Below are 24,143 nucleotides of genomic sequence, written 5' to 3'. Positions count from 1 at the left end.
TTAAGCAAGTTAGTGTCGTCTATAGAGAAGATTGACATCGCATTGGACTGTTTATTTTGTGACCTGCTTTTGCTTAATTATTCGAACGTTCTCCATGTCATTTTGCAATATCGACCGTTAACGAAAATATCGTTTGCTTTATTTACTTCTTACCGGTATGTAAATTTTACATATTTTTCGGGATGGGCCTACTCGATATGCTTGCTAGTCCATGTTCGGCAGCTGCTATCACTGTAGCCATTGATATTGTGAGTCATATCATGGTAATAGTATCACCCAAAGTTTGAATTGACAAGGCTTAACCTTTTTTGTTTGACATTGTCGTACTGACATTTTGTTGTTTAGTATTTAAGTATAAAACGCATAGTTAAGTCTTTCATAGTGGAACTACGATTTTGGTTTCATTGATCACTGGTTGAAAATAACATCATCCGGATAGTGCTATTGGGTATTTTCGTTTTACGCTATGGCTCATTCCATTACCTACTTTCACTTCTATCTTCCCCAATAACGTTTCTAGTCAAAAAATTTAATTGTAAATCATTCCACTCAAATTGATACCTAAGCTAACCTTGGGTGAATATATATCACTGTATAGAGTGCATTTTTTTATCAATGAAATGACAACATTAGAAGAATGATGGAAACCATGTATGAGCTTCTTCATTGGAATATCTTTTTTTAGCACTACCATAGTAGCAGTTGAAGATATTTGTTTCGAAACAAGGTTTCCAGAGTTCATGCTGACTCTTACACTTTTTCATTGTTTAATTTCTAAATAAATATTAACAATGTACATTATGCTCTTTCTGGAAATTTTTTCTCATAAGGGTGTTATTCGAACATTCGAAACACCATTTTACGTGTTATAAACATCCCGATAGAGTTGTTGAATGAATATTGTTGGGAGATTCACGCTTACAAGGAGAGTACCTGGGGTGTTTATTGCCGATTTTGTTCAAAGTAATGTAGACCTATTTGAGATTTGAAATTTCCCAAATGGGGACCTTGCACTACCCATTCGATTTGCCATGGCAACAGAAAATGTTTTTGACCACTTAAAACAAAAAATCTCCATTTAAGGATACTTCCTACGAATTCTTTTTTTTAATTTGAAAATCTTGAAATGGGTAATTTGGACCACATATAGATAAATTTCGTCAAGTTTGGGTAAATTGGAACCTTTTTCGGGTAAAATTGTAAAACGTTTTGGGTAAAATAAGGAAAAATCTTACTTTTGTGTTAAGTGGTCAAAAACATTTTCGGTTGCCATGGCAATTTGAATGGGTAGTGCAATGCGTCCTTTTGGGAAATTTCATATCTCATATAGGCCTACATTACGCCCGACTTTGAACAAAATCGGCAATAAACACCTCGGGTACTCTCCTTGTTAGTTGAGAACTACCAGATTGGTGCTTTTTCTTACAAGTGATGGATTAATGAAAAATTAAGTGTATATTTGCGTGCTTTCTGGGTAAGGTTGAATTGAGCAATGTCAGAAGAAGGTCAAGTTACTATGTATGCTCATAATCAAAGCTGTATTTGTCAGATCTAATCTCAGCTATATTATATGACACAATTTGTGTAGATGTTGGAGGAAAAATATACGGTCTGGTTAGATTAAACTGGATAAAAACTCAAGGAAAATCCTGATCACAAAGTTTTTTAATTATCCAAGGGTTAATTAATTTTTATTCTTTCGCAATTTAAATTTAGTTGTGAGATGTTTAATTCTTTATGCTTTATGTCCACACGAACAAGTAGTTAAGAGTTTTTCATAACCATGAGCACTAGTTGCGCAATTTGTTCAAGTAAACTTAAGTTATTTCTTATATAATCACATGATATTTCAACACATCAAAACAATTTACAGCCTGTATTACTAGGATGGCGAAGGGTTGTTGATAAAAAAAATGTATTTATTTTTTCTTGACAAATTTATAAATTATTTGAGTGCAGCGATAACGTATTATATTATAATTTAATCTTTATTACATTGAATTATTAATTAATAATAAAATTTTATTGCATTTCCTCTTAATTGAAATTTCTAAAGAGCCTATTTATGTACATTTTCATAAATACATTGAAGTATACTACGTGATTGGAATGTGTGTTTTTTTTAAATCACTTAATTGAATTCAGACAACCCTGCCTATAAAATATTCGGCTTCACATGTTGCATTTTAAGATGCAAACTATTATAAAATATTATATATTTTTGGGGCTGTTGATGTTTTTAGCTGACTATATTGAAGGGAAATGTTTGCTGAGATAGTCAAGTTTTCAATCTTATATCTGGGAGAGTTTCCTCTTATTGCCACTTGTTCTTCTGTTTAACATTCTACTTAACATTATTCTATTTTGATTTGTACAAAATATTATGATAACCCAGGGTTGCCACAGTACCTGGAATTCCTGGAAAAGTCAGGGACTTTGAATATGGGTATAAAAATCAGGGAAAAGTAATAAAATCAGGGAATTTAATTTTGGTTGCAAATAGGAAACTTTTACTAAAATATAGGTTAAAAAATCAAAATTTTGGCACAAAATAAGTCGTTCTTTGGTTAGGTTGATTTTATGTAGATTAGGATAGTTTTCATTGAACATAAGTTAAGCGCTTTAGGCAGTAAAATTGCAACTGTAATTAACGTTTATAATTTTTTTTCAAGGAAAACGATGGTTTCTATCCAAAATTTTAAATAATATTGGTTCATAATCTGTCAATAGTGACAGCTTGCTTAAACTATTTCCATTTGTGCCAGGCTGGGACTGGTGTTATTTTACTCTTTTAATCTTATTTAAAAGCATGAAAATGGTGTTGTCCCAAAGACAGCGTGAAGAACTGTAAGTACATATTATGGAAGTTAAGCACCTCTGAGAAATTAAATTTTATCTTTCGGTCTATTTACAGAAATAAAGCCATTGCTGACTATCTTGCTTCAAGTGGCTATGTGGAATCTTTGGAATCCTTCAAGAAAGACACAGATATGGTATTTTTATATTTGCTTTTGATACGTAATCAGGAGGTAAAAGTTTTAAACCAGGAAATATAAATGTATATACGTAGAATGTCCATAGTCACCCTGATTTCAATTTTGAAAAAAAAAGGTAGTTCTTAAACATCATCAAATATTACATGCATCTCTTGTTTTCAAATTAATTTGGCTGCAAGCTCCACTGCTGTTTTTGGCCGGCGGAAGTGAATAACGTGTAATTTAAAAGTAGACTTACTGGAAAATTAATTTTAAAAACCTATTGGCTCTAATGTTCCTGGATATGTAAAATGTACTTCCCAAAATTGGCTTTATTTTGAAAAGGAGGCGAAAAATACCAAGAAACTTAAGGCCGTAGCCTAACGTAAAAACACCCCAGGATTCTTATTTGGAATTTAACCATTTAAGCATTCCATGTGTATGCTACAATTAAAGATCAAGATGGTTTTGCAGGCGAGAAAAAGTGAAGAATGTTAGTTGACAAACTCATTCTAGGGAAGGGTTTTGTTGCAACCATGAAAAAGTGATTGTATTTTGAAGGGAGAGGAAAAACGCGTTAAGTCTAGTTCCATATGGAATCACCAAATACTGGTAGGGTAACATAAAAAGCAGGTAGGTTTATCAATGATTGTTCTTCAAGGAGATAAAGTAAAATCTATGCTTGCGAAACATCACTAGCGTTAATTAGTTCCATGATTACATATTTTTCTGGTTTAATAGATGCAAAATCTCTAAAATACTAAGTAGAATTTCTTTCTGTGCTAGCCTTAATTTAACAGAAGTTAACCCTCTCTAAGGAAACATAGGTGAACCTTGTAGGAGTGTAGACTAAGCATAGCTTTGATGTAATCTGCACTCTGACAACCTAAAGTGATTTTAAAAAATTTATCAAAAATCTGAAGCCACATTCAACAAAGGTTTAAAACTATTGCCCGCAAACTGTATTAAAAATCATTTATGGAAATAGTTTTATTGTGTAAGGGGTTAATTCAGAACTGCTAAGTTTGAGTGTCAATTTATTATTGTATATAATGTAATTTTTATTTATACATTTAATAATTGCTTTACCCTCCTTTTTTAATAGCCTGGAGAAATAGACAAAAAATATTCAGGACTTCTAGAGAAAAAATGGACATCTGTGATAAGGTTACAGAAGAAGGTATGCTCCTCATTTTTGTCATATTACAATTTGATAGATTCAAAGTCAAATTTACGAAGGTTTGCTGACTTAAAATGTTGGTCAGTATGGGTACGTTAAATTTAAGTACTTTTTGAACCTATATTTAACAAAAATTAAAACTAATAAAAATAATCATAATAATTCGAAAAAAGTGGAAAATTTGCAAACAATTAGATTATAGGTCCTTGATTTGGTAAAATGTACAGTTTCCATTGTGCCATCTATTCGGAAACTCATTTTAAACTTTAATTCCCAAGATTCCTAAAATGTTAAATCTGTAATTGTTATTGGCTACTGATATAGCGATTTTCCCGATTAATCGGTTCAGGTGTAAATTACTGATTTATAAAGCACTGTTACCAATTTTTTCCTGATATTTTAAAACCGATTTTATCAAAAACCAGGCAGACCTTGGTATTGCTAATTCAGTTATCTCATGACCGAGATTATTTCACGCGTCCTGTAAAGCTATGTAATAGCTCCTCAAAAGAAAGTTAAGAGAAATTAAGAAGGATGATATTTAAAAATCAATGTGAGAGATGGAAAGATAAGCTGCGTATTTAATACAATGAATCTAAAAAGCTATTTATTATTCTGTGGATGTCAGTGAAAGCATTATTAGGTTTGTTGCATCAGAGAGATTGGTAATTATCAGTCGGGTATTGCTATCGGTAACCATTTCCTGAATCTCCAATATCTGTTAAATAATTAGTATTGGTAAATTCTAAATCTTAATCTGTTAAATTACGATATTGCCCAACAATTAAAATATTCGAGCCTACATTGACAGTAAATGAAAGAGACAACTTACCCTGAAGAATGGAAATGTGGACGTGTTATCCCTATCTACAAGAGTGGGGACCCTACCAATCCAGACAACTACCAACCGATTGCTTCTAAGACCCTGGAATGGGCTTCACATGACCAGCTAATACCATACCTAACTACAAACAAATACCTATACAAATACCAATCCGGCTTTCGACCTGGCCACTCTACGATCACTTGTGCAGCCTTTCTACTAGAAACCATAATGTTGCGGTTTATCCTATTGTAAAAGGTTGCAAAAATCTTTTAATGATAACTCCTTATTTGAGACTATCTTGAGCGAAAGCACGGAGGTGAAGTACCTTGGTGTTATTCTTGACAGCAAACTTAACGTGGAAGCCTCACCTTGACTCTATAGTTAAGAAGGTTAAGATGTTACTTTGGAGAACCAGAAGTGCAGTTAGCAGGTCATTGGGGCTTAGCCCTAAAGTGGTCTTCTGGCTGTACACCATGATCATCAGACCATTGCTCTCTTATGCTGCAGTGGTCTGGTGGCCTAGAGTCCGAATTAAGACTGTGCAGAGCGATCTGCGCGCCCTACAAAGGCTGGCTTGTGTCAGCATCACAGGAGCTTCGAAAACAACCCCAAGCGCTTCTCTAGAAATTCTCCTGAAAATTCTTCCTCTTCATCTTTTCATGGAGGAAGCTGGTGCTATGGCCTATGGGAGAATATCGGCTCCACCAGAATGGTTGGTGGAGGGCTAATATTTTGAATAATAGCCACACGAATATTTACCATGAAATCTCCAGTCATTTTCCATACCTAAAAATAAGTTGGATTTTAGTTTGTATACACATTATTAGTTAATATTAACTTGGTGTTGAGTAGGCTCAAGTTGTCATCATATTTCAAGTTACTAGTTAAAGGGGTAATTAGTTGTTATTCAGTTGGTAGGAAAATCCTTTTTTTTTAAGTTTGAAATTAGTTGGTTTTAGTAGTCAGAAAATTAAATATTATTTTTAATTTGAAATAGTTGCTTTAAGTAGTTTAGCCAACTTATTTTTTGGTAAGGGATATTACCTGTCTTTTTAATGGGTTCGGATATTATGGCTACTAAATTACATTTTAGTAAACCTTTTAATACTTATTTCCCAAGCCCCATGGAGTGGTCTAATCACAAAACCCTTGGAGCCAGAGGATAAATGGTCTGGTTTACCTATGGGTCTAAGACTCATTCTGGGGCAGGTTTGGAAAGGTATGCCTTACTAGCAATCTTGGCCTTGGTGTTTATGCTAGCGTTTTTCAGGCAGAAATTGCCGCTATTTGCTTCTTTGTTGACTTTTGTCTTAAAAAGAAGCTTCATAGCAAGGTTATACAAACTTATTTGGATAGTCTATTCTATTTCTGTTTGAATCTCCTCTCAGAGCTAGAAATAAACAATAAAGTTTGGCTGACCATCGGGGGGCAATGAGAAGGCCGATGTCTTGGCCAAGATGGCAGAGGCTGGGTTCTTTGGTTCTGAAACTGCTGTTCCCTCACCAAAAAATAAGTTGGCTCAAAACCACCTAAAACAACTATTATTTCAACTTTGTTTTAAGTTTGTATTTGGGACAAATGCATAATTAAAAATAACTTAAATCATCTTTAATAACCAACTTATTTCCAACTAGACCAGAATCAACCCCTTACATTTAACTACTTAAAATGAACTTTAAAATATATAATTTTCTGACTACTAAAAACCAACTAATTTCAAACTTAAAAAACTATTTTCCTACCAACTGAATAACAACTTATTACCCCTTTAAATAGTAACTTGAAATATGCTGACAACTTAAGCCTACTTAACACCAAGTGAATATAAACTAATAATGTGTATACAAATTAAAATCCAACTTATATTTTGGTATTGGTTCCTATCCCCCACTAGCATAGTGTGTGGCCTTATCTCAAATTCTATGAGATGGACGGCCAAAGGCCGGCTAAAGAGTTTCTCAAACGTCCCATCTAGGCATAGAGCAAAAGAGCTGCTCTTTTTAAGTCCAATATCAGGTTCGTTGGCCTACTAACAGGCCACTGCTACTAGGGATGCACCGATATGGGTATAGCCAATATATCGGATATTTGTGGCTGATAATATCAACTGATATATCGCCGGTAATATCAGTCAATATTAACAGTTATCAATATAAAGGCAGCTCGGGTCACACGTTTTTACTGCTGTACTGTGTGCAGAGAGTCATTCTTACAGTTAAGGCTTAAGAACCAAATCACCTCTACTGAGTCTCAACCGACCTCTGACAGAAAAGAATTGGACAAACTTAAAAAAGACTTAAAACAATTAAATCAGGAAATTAATGATGTACAAGTTAGCCTACTGGAGAGCGCCAAAACTATTACCGAGATATCTGAAACTCTGATTGCCCAGAAAAAAAAATGGTTTGGATCCTGCAGTAATGCTACTAACCGACCAAATTGTTAGTGTAGAGAATTGTATACAAGGAAGTAATGAAAAAATTAACGAAAATACAAAACAATTGGTGGAAATTGAAGAGAGATTGGAAGGGGGACAAGTGACATGGAGTAAATCATAAACCCAGTTTCCAAGTCAAGTACAAGTTGACGATGAGCTAACAAAATCTGACAAGCCTTTAATAGGAAACATAAACCCAAAAGAACTATGTAAATACCCTTACCTGTCTGCAACCTCTAAAAGCCTACATGGCCTCCAAAATAAGGACGCTACCAGAAAGATCGCTAACAAACCATTAAATAAGAACGTAGTTTCACACTCCAAATTGAAAAACCTAGCTAACAATAAATTCAGAAGTAAATTTGGCACCATGGACTTTTAGAGACTTTTTTCTAGGAAATTATGCAACAGTAACCACTACTGATAAAAACATTGATGTATCTGGAATTCGATATATGAAAAAATCAACAGACCCTAAAAATGTCATAAAGTGCTACATACTTCATACTACCTCCAGTGAAGACTAAGTCCTACCCTTACCAAAAATTAAGTGGTCTAGGAACTTGGTTTTAAATTTGTATTTGGGACAAATACCAACTAAATACTAACTAAAACCATACATAAAAACAACTTATTACCAACTAAAACCATACTGCCAACTTAATATCCACTTATTACCCCTTTAACTAGTTTATTGAAAAATGCTGACAACTTAAAACCAACTAAATACAAACTAAAAGCCAACTTATTTTTTGGTAAGGGATAAATCCAACCCTTTGGCCTGTAAGGACTACGGGCCATAAGCTAACGCATTTAACTGAATATAATACCAAAATCATTGGTCTAAATAATGATGTAGCCTCTCTACTATCAAATATTCCATCTTTTAAATACTACCTTTCTAACTGTCCCATCGATACTGCTACTGAAGATTTTGAAGATCATTTAAAAAGTTTAGAAGTCATGGGGTGCAATATATCCATAAGTAATACACCTTACAACTGGAAGACATCTTTCGTTATTGAAACGCAATCAAATCAGGACGACATAATTCTGAACCTTGATAATTGGCCACTACCATTTCGATAAGCAAATAGAGGACAAATGACTGCCTGAAACTAAAGAAAACAGTGGACACTTCATCCCGACTAATTCTTTAAAAACAAAAACTATAAAAGGCCTAAAGTTAGAGCATTTAAATATACGTAGTCTATTTAAGCACCTTGATAGTGTTCAATATCTACTGATTAAATATGACATGGATATCCTTGGACTTTCTGAAACTTTGTTATCACCGATCAAATCTGACTTTATTATTATTATTATTATTATTATTATTGAAGTCTTTATTTTGGATATCCCCTTCAGCGAACTGATTTCCAAGGGGGTCCAGAACTATTTTACATTTACATTTATACATTATTAAATTAGATGTTTTACAAAGTATACACACAATCAGTTTGTGATAGTTGCGTTAATTGTTTTTTTAAACAAATTAGTTCCCTTGATCTCTTGTATAAATGAAGGAAGCTTATTCCATAGTGTTATGCCTCTGCTCTTGAGGGAAATATTACGAAGTTTCGTATCTAGTTCTTCAACATAAAAATTACGCTGGCTACCTCTGGTTTTGTGATGATGAATTGAATTTGGTTTGTGAAAAAGTTCAGAAATATAGTCTGGGACCAGATCATTAAATATTAGGTACATAAAGACCGTAAGATGTAGATACCTTTGCTGATCAAGAGGAAGAATTGATAATTGGTTTCGGGCCATAGTAGCGGAAGATCGTCGAGGCTGACCGTTAATAATTTTACATATATTATTTTGTTGTATTTGTAGTTTTTCTAGTTTTTTTGATGAGGCAGAACCATACAGCACATCACCATAGTCATAAATTGGTTGTATAATAGAATTAAATAGCATTTTTAATGTTGCTACATCAAGGCTTGGTCGTAAAGATCGAATAATCCAAGACCTTTTATTTACTTTTTCATAAGTATTCTAGTAACGATGTATTCTAATAAGAATGTCGCACAAGTTATAGTCGAGTAGCCTGGGCGAAAGCCAGATTGATGCTTGTAAAGTTATTTATTCCTTGTTAAAAACGAGAGAACTTGCTCTAACGCAGCCCATTCCAAAATTTTGAGGCACAGGGGGGATAACGATTGGGCGATAATTATCTGGATCCGTAGAATCTCCTCCCTTATGAAGTGGAATCACCCGTCCAAGCTTCCATTCCTCAGGGTAGCTTGAGGTTTTAAAAGAATTGTTTATTATAGAAAGAAGAAAAGGGGCTAATATCGGACCCATTGCCTTCAATAATCTTGGGGGAATCCAATCGGGTCCAGTTGCTTTATTAGGGGCGATACGCTTCAGTAGTTTAATCACTGTCTGCATGTCAATTTCATTAAAGGTAAATGTTACATTGTTGCTTAGAACTGTGGTTGGGATAATTGTAGTAATTGTCGAGACTTCGTTTAACAGACATCTTTCCGCAACCGTAGTAAAGTGTAAGTTGAGAGTATTTGCTATTTGTACGGGTGAAGTGTATAAGTTTCCACTTTGGTCCTTGATTTCAGTTATGTTACGCTTTGATCTAAGCTTGGTGTGTCGATTTAAGACTTTCCAAGTTTTAGCATTATTTCCTTTGCTTTTATTAATTTCATTTTTAAAATATGATTTTTTAGCAGAACGTAGTTGGTTAGTCACTTGGTTTCGAAAGATTTTATAAAGATCATTATGTTGATTATTATCATTAGGATTTCTTCGGTGGCCATGGTGATTTCTTAGGTGCATTAGTTCCTTTATTTCGTCGTTGATCCACGGTGGGAGACCAACGTGCACCCGAATAGATCTTTGTGGAGCGCAAATATCTAAGGTGTCAGTTACTGCGGATTGAAGATCCCAACAGAGATTTAGATTTATCTTTGTTTTTTAGTTGACTTTGTAAGGTGACAACAAAGTTTTCAGGATTTATCAGCGATAAGTGCCGGGTCTTGACAAATTTAGTTGGCTGTTTAGATAGGGTAATTTTTCGAACGCAGTATACAGGTAAATGATCAGAGGCGCAGAAAGGAAGCACGCCACTATCAATGATTCGAGACGGGTGACTTATATAAATATGGTCGATTAATGTTCCGGATATTGGTCGTGTAACTTCTTTAATTACTTGTTTTAAAGTTGCAGTGGCTACTTGGAGAACTTAAGTGTTGTTGGACTTAGATCGCGGTCTAAGGTCGCAATTGAAATCTCCCAACAGGACAATTTCACCAGGAGCATTAGTTAAAATCAATTCAATATGTGGTCGAAAATTGTTAAAATGTTGAACTGGAATGTTTGGCGGACAATAACAAACCCCAATGAGGATAGGTAGGGTTTTAAGAAATGTCAATTGACACCAAAACATTTCAATGTGCGAGTCATTTGGAAAGTTGACAATATTTGGGGAGGACCAGGGCTGTAGGTTGAGCTTTTCCTTTGCGTAAATACATAGACCGCCCCAACGATTTCTAGGTCAGTCCTTTCGAAGAAGATTGTAGCCATTGATATGTAATAAGTTGTCAGTCAGGGAGAGTCGTCTAGCCATGATTCCGTGATGCACATAATATCAAAATCATAGTCGTTTAAAAGAAGGATAACGTCATCCAGATGTGGTAGCAGGCTGTGTATATTTATATGACCAACTTTAAGTCCACGGGGGAGTGTCTTAATTTCAGTTGTTTCCTCATTAGTGTTGACGATTAGTTTTTCTGATGCAGAGAGTTCTGGTCAGACTTCATCCTTTTCCAGGGTAACTTGAGGTCGTGGTTTTCTGTATTTCATGATACGTAGGGGATTTGGCCAATTTTCTAAGTTGAGGATAATGCCATCTTGATTTGTTGGAGAGTTGATAATAAATGAAGTTTTCCAATGGTGTATCGCTTTATTGGACGTGACTTTCATATCATTTAATCCTAAGGTTTCTAGGTGTTCTTCCACGTCATCCTTTGTTGTACCCGAGGAACAGTTTGAAAGGTAATATTGAAAAAATGAGATGACCATGACGACTTTGGTAGAGGTCTGTGTGTTTATGCTAAAGACAAGCTTACTACCTGCGCAAAACCAATTCAAATAAATCATAACCAGATTTTTGAAATCTTGACTTGCGTTCTGCGTGAAAGAATTGGATTCGAACTCGCCCCTTGTAAATTTATATATTTCCCCAAGCCAAACCAATGATGAATCTTTTAATTATCTAAACGAATATATCAAGAAAATTAAAGATACCGGATATAAGGAAATAGTAATAATGGGTGATATTAATTGTGACCTGTTACCCAAACAACTACCGCCTCATTTTAAAAACTTTTGACTGTTTTACTAAATTTTAAACAACTAGTTACTGAACCAACTAGAGTGACTTTAAAAACCAGTACCTTGATAGACCAAATATATGCTAACCTACCTGAGCGATTACATAAAACTGAGGTCATAAAACTCGGTATCTCGGATCACTATATGGTTCTGACTGTAAGGGAAAGAAAAGGCCATAAAATTGTGAAAGTTCCAAAAACAATTAGAAATTACAGGCAACTAGATTCAGTTGAATTTGTTAAATTAGTGAAAAGCTCCCTTGATAACGAAATACATAATACAACAGACCCAGTCATAGGGGTAACATATCTTACTAATACAATACTTTCGAATTTGGACAAGTATGTACCAAGAGTGCAACGTTTTGTGGCTATAAACAGTTAACCATGGATAACCTCATAAATTAAACACCTAATGCATCAACGAGATAATTTCAAATCTAAAAGCTCCATATATGGTCCCTCTCAAGAAGATCACTATGAAACTTATAAAAAATATAGAAATTTGGTTACGAACACATTACGAAAAGCCAGACAACAACATTTTGACAAACTACTTGTTGATAATAACAATAAGTCTACCAACAATATTTGGAACTCACTCAAGCCATATTTAAAATCTAAGAGAGCAAGAGAAATCAAATCACTAACTGTAGATGGTGTAATACAAGAAAATACAAGTGATATTTCAAATATTTTAATAACTATTTTGTAACAGCCGCGGATAACCTTTTAAAGACCCTTGGCGTTGACATAGCAAACCACACACCTGACCCTATATTGGTAAATAGACTCGGTGCTCCCAGTTTCAGTGAATTCCAAGAAATTTCGGAAGTGGAAATCTTATTATAAAGAATATTAAAAATCATAAAGCAGAAGGCATTGAGAAATTCCCCCAACAGTAATTAAAAACCTTGCTGCAATTGTTGCACCATTTTTAACCAAAATAATTAATTTATCATTAAAAACAGGAATCTTCCCTGATTCCTGGAAAATTGCGAAAGTAATTCCACTGTATAAAAAAGGCGACTAAGAAAATCCCGAAAATTATTGGCCCTTATCAGTCTTACCAAGTTTCTTGACAATAACTGAAAAAGTAATAAACAAACAAACGTTTAACATGTTAACGAAAATGGGCTGTTATATAAATCGCAATCTGGCTTTAGACCTTTACATTCAATTGTAACTGGGATTTTTAACCTTTATGAATCTATATTGAATCTTCTTGAATTGGGACATTTTATCTGTTTGGTGTTTATTGACCTTACTAAGGCTTTCGACACTGTAAATCGTCAACTTCTTTTGCAAGACCTCAAATCCATGGGTTTCAATGAAAAAGCTTTGAAGTGGTTCAAATCCTACCTCGATGAAAGAAATCAGTCTATACTAATAATTATTATTCAAAAAAACTTAGTTACACGGAGTTCCACAGGGTAGTGTACTTGGCCCATTACTTTTTAATGTTTATACAAGTAACATATATAACTGCCTCCAAAACTCAGAAGCCAGTGAGTACGCCGATGATAACGCCACACTTTCCTCAAATTCAGACCTTGATACATTAGTCGCAAACGCCGATCATGATCTACTCTCTTTAAAGCACACCCTTTTATCCAAAGGTCTACTAATGAACACTGCAAAAACTCAGTATATGATCATATCGCCGAATATGAAGAAATACCTTGAAGCTAGTCATATCACAAAACTGGGCTCCTCAAATATTGACGATGGAACCGAATGGTTTTGAAACTAGTTGTGTTAAACTGTATTTATATGTTTAATTAAATACATTAATTTGTTCACTACGCAACAGTGGTTATTATTTTTAAATTTAATTAATGCTTAGGATTAGTCTAAAAAGTTTTTAAGACAAGACCATCTCTTTCAGAAACAAAATGTTAACGTATTTTAATGACTAGTACTTATTTTTATTTTTTTCATTGTGTAACTTAATTAAATTATATGGACTCTTTTGAAAACCAGTTCGTACTGAATGGATGATCCGGGTGAAGTGCACTACAGTGGCCTCATAGAATTTTATATTAATTTAGGTTGCGCCTGATAGACTTTGTCACGTAGATGACGAGGGTATTTTTATTATGGCCGAAAATAATTGTTTAATTTAATTTTTTTAATTTTAAAAATTTCTCATTTTCATTGAATTTTATATTAATTTTGGTTGTACCTGATAGACCTTGTCACGTAGATGCCGAGGGTAATTTTTATTTTGGCCGCAAATTTGTATTTGTTTAATTTAATTAATTTATTTTAAAAATTTCTCATTTACATTGAATTTTATATTAATTTTGGTTGCGCCTGATAGACCTTGTCATGTAGGTGCCGAGGGTAATTTTTATTTTGGCCGCAAGTGATTATTTAGTTTTTTAATGTAATTTTAAATTTCTAATTTTTGGGCATTTTCACGTGTTTCGTTGTACTTATTTCCGTCGTGTGTTCGCCGACACCACAGTTTCGGTGTCCTAATGAATTCCACGTGATATTCCCTTTTTTTATAAAATCAATTACAGTTTTTGTTCATTTTCTCGGTGTTTTGTATTTTTGGGCCACAAAGTGATATTCCCGTACTTTATCAAATCTATTACAGTCAGGCGCCAATACGGGGAATCTCAAAGTGCGTCAGGCGCCAATACGGGGAGTTTACACAACGAAAATATTTTTGTTGATTAAAAAATTATCATTTGCGGCCGCAAAAAAATTGGTTTAGTAATCTACGCGTCAAGTGCTACATTCTCCGCCACAATAAAATACAAAAACACTAATTCCCTAAAATTACTAAATTTTTAAAATTAAGTTAATTAATTTAATTATCATTTGCGGCCCAAAAACGTTTCGTAATCTACGCGTCAAGTGCTACATTCTCCACCAAAGAAAAAACGAAATTTCATGAGGCCGCTGTAGTGCAATTTTGCCGATGATCCGAATGAAGCACTTATTTATTTATTTATCCATCATAACAGTAGTGTATATGATAAAATCATTAAAGACGGTTTAGTGTACTGTCATACCATTTTTTTCTAATTTTTCAAGAAAAAAGTTTGCATATCCGAATGTTCCTTTTCATTTTACGTTATCATAAATAGGATATCGTTGTTTTTTATTTGTTTAAACTCTTAACCCCCCCTGTCTAAAAAAGTATGGCCAATGGGAAAATTCTATTCTAAAAGTTTTGCTAAATCTGATAGAAGTAGTTCAGTTACATAATGTAGCAATGTTAAATTTTTTTCAACATTGCCTGCCTGTAGAATGGAAATCACTGATCCTATAAATAATTTTAGAGAATATTATCATTGAAAGTAAAAAAATAAAACCTTTTTGTTTGAATAGGTAATGGATTTGGAAGCTAAATTGGCTGAGGCTGAAAAAGAGTACATTACTGGTGCCCCAACAAGAGACAAAAGGTCTCCCACTGAATGGATACCTCGACCTCCTGAAAGATATTCTTTAACTGGACATCGTGCACCAGTGACAAAGGTTATCTTCCACCCCATTTTTAGTTTGGTTGTTTCCTCTAGTGAAGATGCGACTGTAAAAGTTTGGGATTATGAAACTGGGGATTTCGAGAAAACGTTAAAGGGACACACGGATTCCATTCAAGATATTGCCTTTGATCACACTGGAAAATGGCTTGGTAAAGCTATAATACATTGATATCATATCTAACGTTAAACTAATAAAATGAAACTTTTAGTTTCTTGCTCCGCTGATATGACAGTGAAGCTCTGGGACTTCCAGCTATATGAATGCATTAGAACTATGCAGGGTACCCAGCTATTTTGTTTATTTCTTATAGTCTTGCACTGACTTTACACTTTTATGTTGTTCATTAATAGGCCATGATCATAATGTTTCATCAGTCTGTTTTATGCCGAGTGGAGATCATATATTATCTTGTTCCAGAGATAAAACGATAAAAATGTGGGAAGTTGCAACAGGGTAATTATTTGTTATTGAAATTCGATACAAACTTTAATTTTCTTAAACCTTATTTTTGTTTGTAATGTTTGTCCTATACCCTTCAGCTTACTAGTTACATAAATGAGTGTTGCAGTTGTAACGAAATTTTATTGGTTTAAAGCTGCGGGGTATATGTGGTTGGACATTGTAGTTTTTGTATATATGAGATTGTGAATGTAAAATTTTTGTGCTGAATTTCAGGGTTCTTTTTTTGTTTCAAGATTGTTTTACCTATTTGTTCAGATTTCAGGATTTTCCAGTTGATTATCAGATTTCTAAAAAAAAATACGAATTGAAAAGTGAAATGGGTGTATGTATTGGGACTATTTAAAAGATAAGAGTGAAAAAATATTTAAATTTGTAATAATAAAGTAATTACTAAAGATTCGTTGGTGGCACCTAGTTTCAAGCAGCAGGGCAGGTTTGCATTCTGAAACTGAATTTTGTCAGTGATGGCACAAAAAATCTAGTTCTTCACAGATTAATACTAAGGTGTAAAATGTAGCAATATTAAATTGATTTGATTGATGAATTTTCAAGTGATTTTTAGAACAATTCTTAGAGTGCCATATTTCCATTTCAAGCGTGTAAATGATAATGTTACTAAGCTTCTTGAATTTAGCAGTAACCCTTTTATTTTTGCATTAAGTTTCATACACTTATTACTGTTATTACAAATAATTTAAGTTCATTTGTTATACAATAATTTTAATAAATTTCCACCTAAAGAATCAATTAGTATTGCATAATACCAATCAATAATGTAGGGTTGTTTATTTTCCGGAAAAATAAAATGCGGAAAAATTTCCAGAAAATTTTCCGAATTAAAAATTTAAACATAAATTACTTTTCAAGGGTTTTTAATGTTTTAAACTTTTTATCGATTTAAAATGACTAATATCAGTAAACATACTACAAAACATTAAGTGTTACATTTCAACCAGTTTAAACTAGTCTATAGGTTTAGTTTTACTTTTAGATTAGAAAAATGAGGTGAAAATGCCGCTTTATTTAAATTTGCAAATATATTAGACAAATCAGGGAATGAAAACGTTTTAAATATTTTTCGGAAAAATACGGAAAATTTTCCTGTAAAAAAGGCCTCGGTAATTTTCCGGAAAATTTTCCGAGAGGGAAGTTTTCCGACTTCTAACACTAATAATGCATAATATTTTTTAGGTAAAATTGTTAGAATTTTAAAGCCCATTTTTGGAAGGTGATGGTTTCTCTTCACCATGTTAAGAGGCAGTAGTGTAGGATTTTGGTTTGTGGGGCACACAATTGAAGCAAACAACAAAAAATTGAATTGTATCTACAACTATATGTTTATGATAACTGTATTATAATGTTTGAAGTAGAATTTTCTCCTATTTCTCCTCTAAATTATTTTTCAATGTATACTATTTATCTTTGTCAATGTTGATCACTTTGTACCTATAAATTAGCACTAATGAGGGATTTTAATCACTTGAAAACTATAATAGTTTTCAGGTATTATATTCTAGAAACCTACCTTAAATTTAACATGGTACAATAAATGATTACATGAAGTACTGCATTTTCATTAAATTTAATGTAAATTTTGTCTAATTTAATGTAACTTTTTTAATGCCATTTCACTATAGGTATTGTGTGAAGTCATTTACTGGGCATCGAGATTGGGTCAGGATGGTCAGAGTACATCCAGATGGGTCTATAATTGCTACATGCTCTAATGATCAAGTAATTATTTTTAGTATCCAGTTTTGTAAACCATAGTAGAGGTACATTTATGTGAAAATTATAAATAATATAAATAAATACATAAAAATAATGGTACGATATTACAGTATTCATAAATAACTAGTTAAACGTTTCACAATGGTTCTCATGTCGAAGTGTACAGCTGGGCATCGTGGCCTGCACTCCCCTCTACTGTTAAATAAGATTTTTGTTTCTTCACTTTTGGGGATCTCAGCTTCAAGTGACCCCCATTTGCTGATTTATTGACTTGACATTGTTAAAGCTGTGAATGTTTCTGAGAACAGTGCATTTTCAAGAGAGCTGCCTATATGGCTCTAGGGGTGCTTTTTTAAATCTCTAAGTACAGTATTATTTTTTAAGCTTCACTAACAAGGAGACTACCTGAGGTGTAACACACCGATTTTATTCAGACTAGGCGGTTAAGTAGGCCTTAATGAATCATGAAAATTCCCAAAAGGAAAAGTTTCAACGGGCATTAGTATTGCCATGGCAACCGAAAATATTTTTGACAACACAAAATGGAAAATTCCTTACCAAAAATAACATGGGATTTTGAAAATTTTCGAAAAAAAATAAAAAAATTTAAAATGCAAATGATTTGATAGAAAATTTATAAAAATGGATTTTATTGTTAAAAAAATCGTAAATGTGATAAAAATATATAATATTCGGAAACCAAATCTGATTTCATTTTTCAAATCGGATTTGTGGTTGTAAAGTTATTAAAGAAATAGTGATGATGGAAAACATGAAATTTAACCCTTATTTAATTTTTAAGTGCTTTGTTTCACTTAAAAATTAAATAAGGGTTGCGGCCAAAATCAAAAATACCCTCGGCATCTACGTGACAAGGTCTATCAGGCGCAACCAAAATTAATATAAAATTCAATGAGGCTGCTGTAGTTCACTTCACCAATTTTATAAACAATTGATTTTTATCACATTTAAGATTTTTTTATCAATAAAATCTATTTTTATTAATTTTCTATCAAATCATTTGCATTTTTACCCATTTTCATCAAATTGAAAAAATTGTATCAATTTAATTTTTTTCGTCAATTTTTTCTAGCTTTTTGCATTTTAAAAAATTAATTTTTTGGAAAATTTTCCTTAGAAATTTACAAAATCCCATGTTATTTTTGGTAAGAAATTATCCATTTTGTGTTGTCAAAAACATTTTTGGTTGCCATGGCAAAACTAATGCCTGTTGAAACTTTTCATTTTGCGAATTTTCATGATTCATTAAGGCCTACATAACTTCCGAGTTTGAACAAAATCGGTGTGTTACACCTCGGGTAGTCTCCCTGTAAATGAGTGTGACACTATCATTATGAAAAAAGTCTAAACCTGTATCTTTCAAGTTTTATTTTCTCTTCTAAGTTTAATATTGCTTATTCTTTATAAACTTCATTTTCTTTTAATTGGCATCAGTTTTTTATTATTGTTTTGAATTTCAGACAGTGAGAGTTTGGGTAGTGGCCACAAAAGAATGTAAGCTGGAGCTTCGTGAGCATGATCATGTGGTTGAATGTATCGCTTGGGCGCCAGATTCAGCAGCACCTGTTATTAATGAAGCTGTAGGAGCTGATGTAAGTACATTACATTTATTTTGAAGAGTTTTCTTTAATGAAATTTTGCTTTTAGAACAAGCGAGGTGCAAGAACTGGCCCATTCTTAGTATCAGGATCTCGAGATAAAACTATTAAGATATGGGATGTTAGCACTGGACTTTGCCTATTTACATTGGTGAGTGATTATAGTTGTTTAAATTAATATTAGACAAAAAATTAAAACATTTGACGCTGAACAATTTCATAAATTTGACTATTTCTCAACTACTCGGTTATTTTAGACCAGAATCAAGGCTGTGCTTAGAAGTCTTGCGGCTCTGGGCGTAACTAACAAGGAGACTACCGATGGTGGTTAGCAACGATTGTGTTGAAACTCTGGGGTTAGGTAGACCTTATGGTAGTATGAAAATTCCCAAAGGGAAAAGTTGCAATGGGCTTTACTTTTCCCATGGCAATCAAAAAAATCTCCAATTAAAAAAAGGATGGAATTTTCTTGGTTTCACACTTAAGTACCTGTGAAAATTCTTAAAAAAATTTGAAGAATCTTCACAGTGTAAAACCGAGAAAAGCCCATGCTTTTCTAAATGGAGTTTATTTTTGGTTTTGAGAGGTGAAAAACGTTTTTGGTTGCCATTGCAACTTTTCCCTTTGGGAGTTTTCATACTACCATAAGGTGTACAGAACCCCAGAGTTTCAACAAAATCTGTGATAACCACCACAGGTAGTCTCCTTGTAAGTGTAGTGGAACTTAAGTATATACATCCCTATGGTAAAATTTTAGCAGCCCAGCTTGCCTCCTGACCATTATTCTTAAAAATGATTACCAGTAACTTATTTTTGGGTGTATATGCAGTGGGCAATATGGTACTATTTTTTCAAGAGGGCCACAGGGAGAATTTCTTACTGACCCAATGATGGTGCATCTACTTTGGACATGCTGATGTTGGGAAATGTACCTTTTGGGATTCGATTATGGGATCCCCAATTTTCCACATACTATTAATAAGGAAAAGTACTCACATGAGCCAGCGATGGTAGAACACTTGTTGTCAATGGCAAAAGGTACTTTTGTGATCCAGTGATGGGAGATTATTTTTTGTTGCCTGTCAATGAGCAAATATGTTTTTGAAGCCTAATGATTCAACCCTTATTTTCTTCATGCCATTGACAAAAGCTTTTAATCTAATACTGCACACTACAACCGACTCACTCCAGTATTTTTTCCTCAATAATTTAAGAGTTTTGGATAACTCCAATACCTTACCCACATTTAAAGCACTTGGTAATGAAAAAATGTGGTGAATATGTTAGTCAAATAGTTTTCAATGTTTTAAAAAAAAATTATTTCTGTAGGTTGGTCACGATAACTGGGTGCGAGGTGTCAAATTTCATCCTGGTGGTAAATTTATAGTCAGCGCCTCAGATGATAAGACTTTAAGAATTTGGGATGTTAAAAACAAAAGATGCTGCAAAACTCTGGAAGCTCATAACCACTTTTGTACATCAGTTGGTAAGAAATGTTTATAATTAAAGGGGGTTATGGTTAAAGGGAATATAACCTCAGGTATTTGGTGTGGAACATTAACGTTTGCAGCTCTGGCCGCTCTTGTCTTTGGCTTTAGAAATGTTTGGCACCACTATACAGGTTTATTTTTAAAATTGAAGGGGTCTTCCATAAAGAACGCTTTGCAAGTTATATTCCCTTTAAAGGGGTTTTCCTCAGAGTTCTTTAGCTTCCCCTTTCTATAAAATTTTGTTGAGGTTAACACTAAGGTATTAGTGCTGACTTGGGCCTTTGGTGATGCCTTGGTTACTAGCCTAGCAGATTATTATAAGTATTTGAAATATTAGTGTTTAACATGGTAAACATTTTGCAGTTATTTCCATGTAGATTTACTGATACCAATTTTATAACTACATAAAATGAAAAAAATAATGAGTCTTGGTCAAATAACAATTTATTACAGATGCTCCTTCAAAAATGAGATTTCTCTATTTAATTGAAGAAAACACTGAATGTGAATCCTTATTGAAAACCTTTCTATAGCTAGTGAGAAAGTTACACAACTTGTTTCCAAACTTCGTTTCAGCAGCTAAGAAATCTAAATGTGAACCTTAAAATATTACTTGCATTGGCTAGGAAACTGATTTAAAATATACTTTTCATACATCTTTAATTTAGGACTACTATTTGGCTTTAGCATAATGAGGAAAATTATTCCTATGCTCATTATTTAAGATAACAATGTTAAATTTTGAATAAAAAATAAACGCATCTACATTACTGCTCAAGTTATTACTTCAATTTATTATTTTTTTATTTTTCTGTAGATTTCCATCGGGTATCTCCGTATGTTGTGACTGGAAGTGTGGACCAAACAGTGAAGATATGGGAATGTCGTTAACACATTTGTGTAAAAATTAGAATATTAAAAAATGAAGTGAAAAAATTATCCAAATGGAGTATCTGAGGAACGTAATTTAAATTTTAGCCCTTGGCTGAGAACAATTTCGTTAGTCAAAAACCTTACTGTTTGTTCCTTTAGCTCCATATTATTGGTATTTTTTTGTTGTTGTCGCGCTTGTACACTCTTGGTTTGAAATGATTCTGTTAGGCAACAAAACGTAAGATTTTTGTAAATAGCTTTTCTAATATTTACTATTATAGTCTTTATTTACAGCATTGCTTTAAATGAAGAACTTAAGGCATGGTACTCCAAGGTGGTCAAAACTAAACCTCGAATTGTTAAAAAAAATATTTTAAGTTTAGCAGTTTTGAGTAAATTATTCTACAATGTTTCCTTTGTAGACATGTTTATAATCTTAACTTTTAAGTTTTTAATCCCTTATCTATTCTTTGTAAATTATATTGCTAGACCCAAAATTATTTCTTCAGCCATACATTAACAGCAATTTCAAATACAAAATACTGTTACGGTACCAAATTGATAGATAAATATTAATACTATATTGCTTAAAATTTTTGGTGATATAATTTAATAAATAAACTTGCCATTATTAGTTGTTTTTGTTAAAAATTGATCTTAAATATTCTGTTTACAAAGAATTTTTATCAAGGTTGAGGAAATGTTTCATTCAAAATATTACAAAAAATTTGTTATTTTTTTACATCATTCGATTTACCCTGAAATGGTACTTTTACTTCAAAATTTTTAGGAAATAGTAAAGTATACTAAGATAGTTCGTAGTTCAAATTAGTTTGTAAATTAAAGAAAATCCTTAACCAGTGCACCTTCTGAACTCTCCTTATCATAATATGGGACATTCTTAACCAATTGTCAAAACTAATCATCTTCAGCATGTATTTGATGTAGATAATGCAAACCTAGAATAATTATGTATTTTTAGCTACCCATACCATCATCGTAAGTAGATGTTAATGCTTTTCTTTCCAATGGTGCAGTGTAATCTAAGTATATTTTAAAATTTACTAGGAGTAATTTGCAATTAAGCAGCATGCTAAATGTTAAAAAGTAACTTTAATGAAAACTAATATCTTACAAGTTTGTAATTACACGGTTTATAACATACGCGTTTATAGATGTGATCCTTCTCTTGTTAACTAACTTAATATGAACATCCTTCTTTGTTATGGTCAGTTTTATTTATTGGAGTTTCCCTTCTAGCAGCTGTCTTTGATGTACATTTACTGGTGGTACTAAAGTCAGAAAATGTTTCCATGTACCTTAATAAAAATATTTACCAAAATAAGATTTTTATTTTATGGTATTTTAAAATTGGCAGGTGCACTTTCAAACTTCATACCAGACTATACATATATTATATTACCATGCAAGTAGTACTCTTAGGAATTGAATAAAGCCCAGCTTATTTTGGTCTACGCCACTGGCAAAAATGGCAATAAATTAATTATTATTACCGTAAATCTTGGTCATATTGACCAGTTTCATAGTTAAATATTCACTGAATAATGACTCGCGACAGCTGCAATAGACGCTAAAATAAATTCCAACGGTTCCCGCGCCTAGGAAGGTTTTTTGGAGTGGGGGGAAACACCCTTTTTATCGACGGAGCTTCCATCTAGTGACTTAAAAAAGAAGTTCAAGGCTAATTTTTTTATTCGTTGATTACAATCGTTGGTTTATATCCTCGAGTTAAAGACCTAAATATTTTTGGTACGAGGACTACAAAGTTATTTAACATACAATGCATTTAAAGGGTGGTGTTGTTTGCTATCTGACTTAAGGACAATTGTACTGAATACACCTTTCCTACTTTGTATGAGGCGGGAACTTTTGGTTAAATATTGGTTACTGATTTTTCCTTTTCAAATGATATATATACATTTCTGACACGTTTAGATTTGAACATACAGTAACCCTTTTTATGTTTTCGGCTATTCTTGGATGATTGATATTGATTTATTTTTGTTCACAAAAACCAGACTGAATGAACTTCTGTTTTGACCATTTACATTTAGGTAAATTTATAACATTAGTTAACGTTTCCCTGTAAATAACAATATAAATTAGTCGTGAGCTTATTTAAATAGCATTCTTAAGTCCTCACCTGTTTTTTTCCATGGCTTGCAAAGTTGTGAACAAACTGGGAAAAACTTAGGAGAACCCAGAATGCATTTCTATTTTGGTTGAAAAACGGTCTTTGCGCATACCAAGATTTCAACCAATCACGAGTTCCCTCCCTAGCTAGCCTCAGGTTTTAAAGTAGCAGCAACGGTTAAAAATTTCCCCCCTTTTTATTTTAGCGTCTATTGTTGCTCTGGTCCAAAAATTAGAAAGTCAACCTTTTTTAGATATTGACATTCTCACTCAGCTTCAATGTGAACTTGCACCCGAACTGAGTGGTATATTATTCGTAATGGTAGTATATTTCGCCTTAGGCATATGTAGACATCAGTTGGTAATAATTTTTGCTAATTGACATACTTACTGTCATTATGTTACTTATACTGAAAACTAATTTAAAAACTATTGAGGGATGCCGCTAGAGGGTTTTGATAGCGTTGCACCAGCGGGGATACCTGATAATGTAGGTAAGCTGGTTGGCGGAGTGGTTAGCACTTTCGCCTTGCAGCAAGAGGA

The 24,143-nt window shown here is 33.1% G+C and overlaps 1 protein-coding gene across 1 annotated transcript; it reads left to right on the top strand.

The window, feature by feature from the left end:
* Lis-1 (LisH and WD40 domain-containing Lis-1) lies at positions 1-22,788 on the top strand. The gene is made up of 12 exons (XM_090166414.1): positions 1-155; positions 2,673-2,847; positions 2,915-2,993; positions 4,081-4,155; positions 15,116-15,419; positions 15,480-15,551; positions 15,622-15,724; positions 17,371-17,467; positions 18,946-19,077; positions 19,133-19,234; positions 20,413-20,569; positions 21,391-22,788. Exons 2-12 carry the CDS (start codon positions 2,810-2,812, stop codon positions 21,462-21,464), a joined length of 1,233 nt encoding a protein of 410 aa, XP_090022540.1. The 5' UTR covers positions 1-155; positions 2,673-2,809; the 3' UTR covers positions 21,465-22,788.
* The last annotated feature ends 1,355 nt before the right edge of the window (positions 22,789-24,143 follow it).

Source organism: Leiobunum rupestre, chromosome 2 (assembly GCF_980474605.1).
Source record: "Leiobunum rupestre chromosome 2, qqLeiRupe1.1.hap1, whole genome shotgun sequence".
Classification (NCBI taxonomy): Eukaryota; Metazoa; Arthropoda; class Arachnida; order Opiliones; family Sclerosomatidae; genus Leiobunum; species Leiobunum rupestre.
The sequence above is the reverse complement of the archived record's forward strand: the minus strand, read 5'-3'. Positions and strand labels throughout refer to the sequence as shown.

Bases quoted from the DNA above. Each gene is read 5' to 3' on its own strand.
- Lis-1 (XM_090166414.1), top strand. From the start codon at position 2,810: ATGAAAATGGTGTTGTCCCAAAGACAGCGTGAAGAACT. The intron at 2,994-4,080 runs GTATTTTTATAT...CTTTTTTAATAG, and splicing joins TCAAGAAAGACACAGATATG to CCTGGAGAAATAGACAAAAA. The intron at 4,156-15,115 runs GTATGCTCCTCA...TTGTTTGAATAG, and splicing joins TGATAAGGTTACAGAAGAAG to GTAATGGATTTGGAAGCTAA.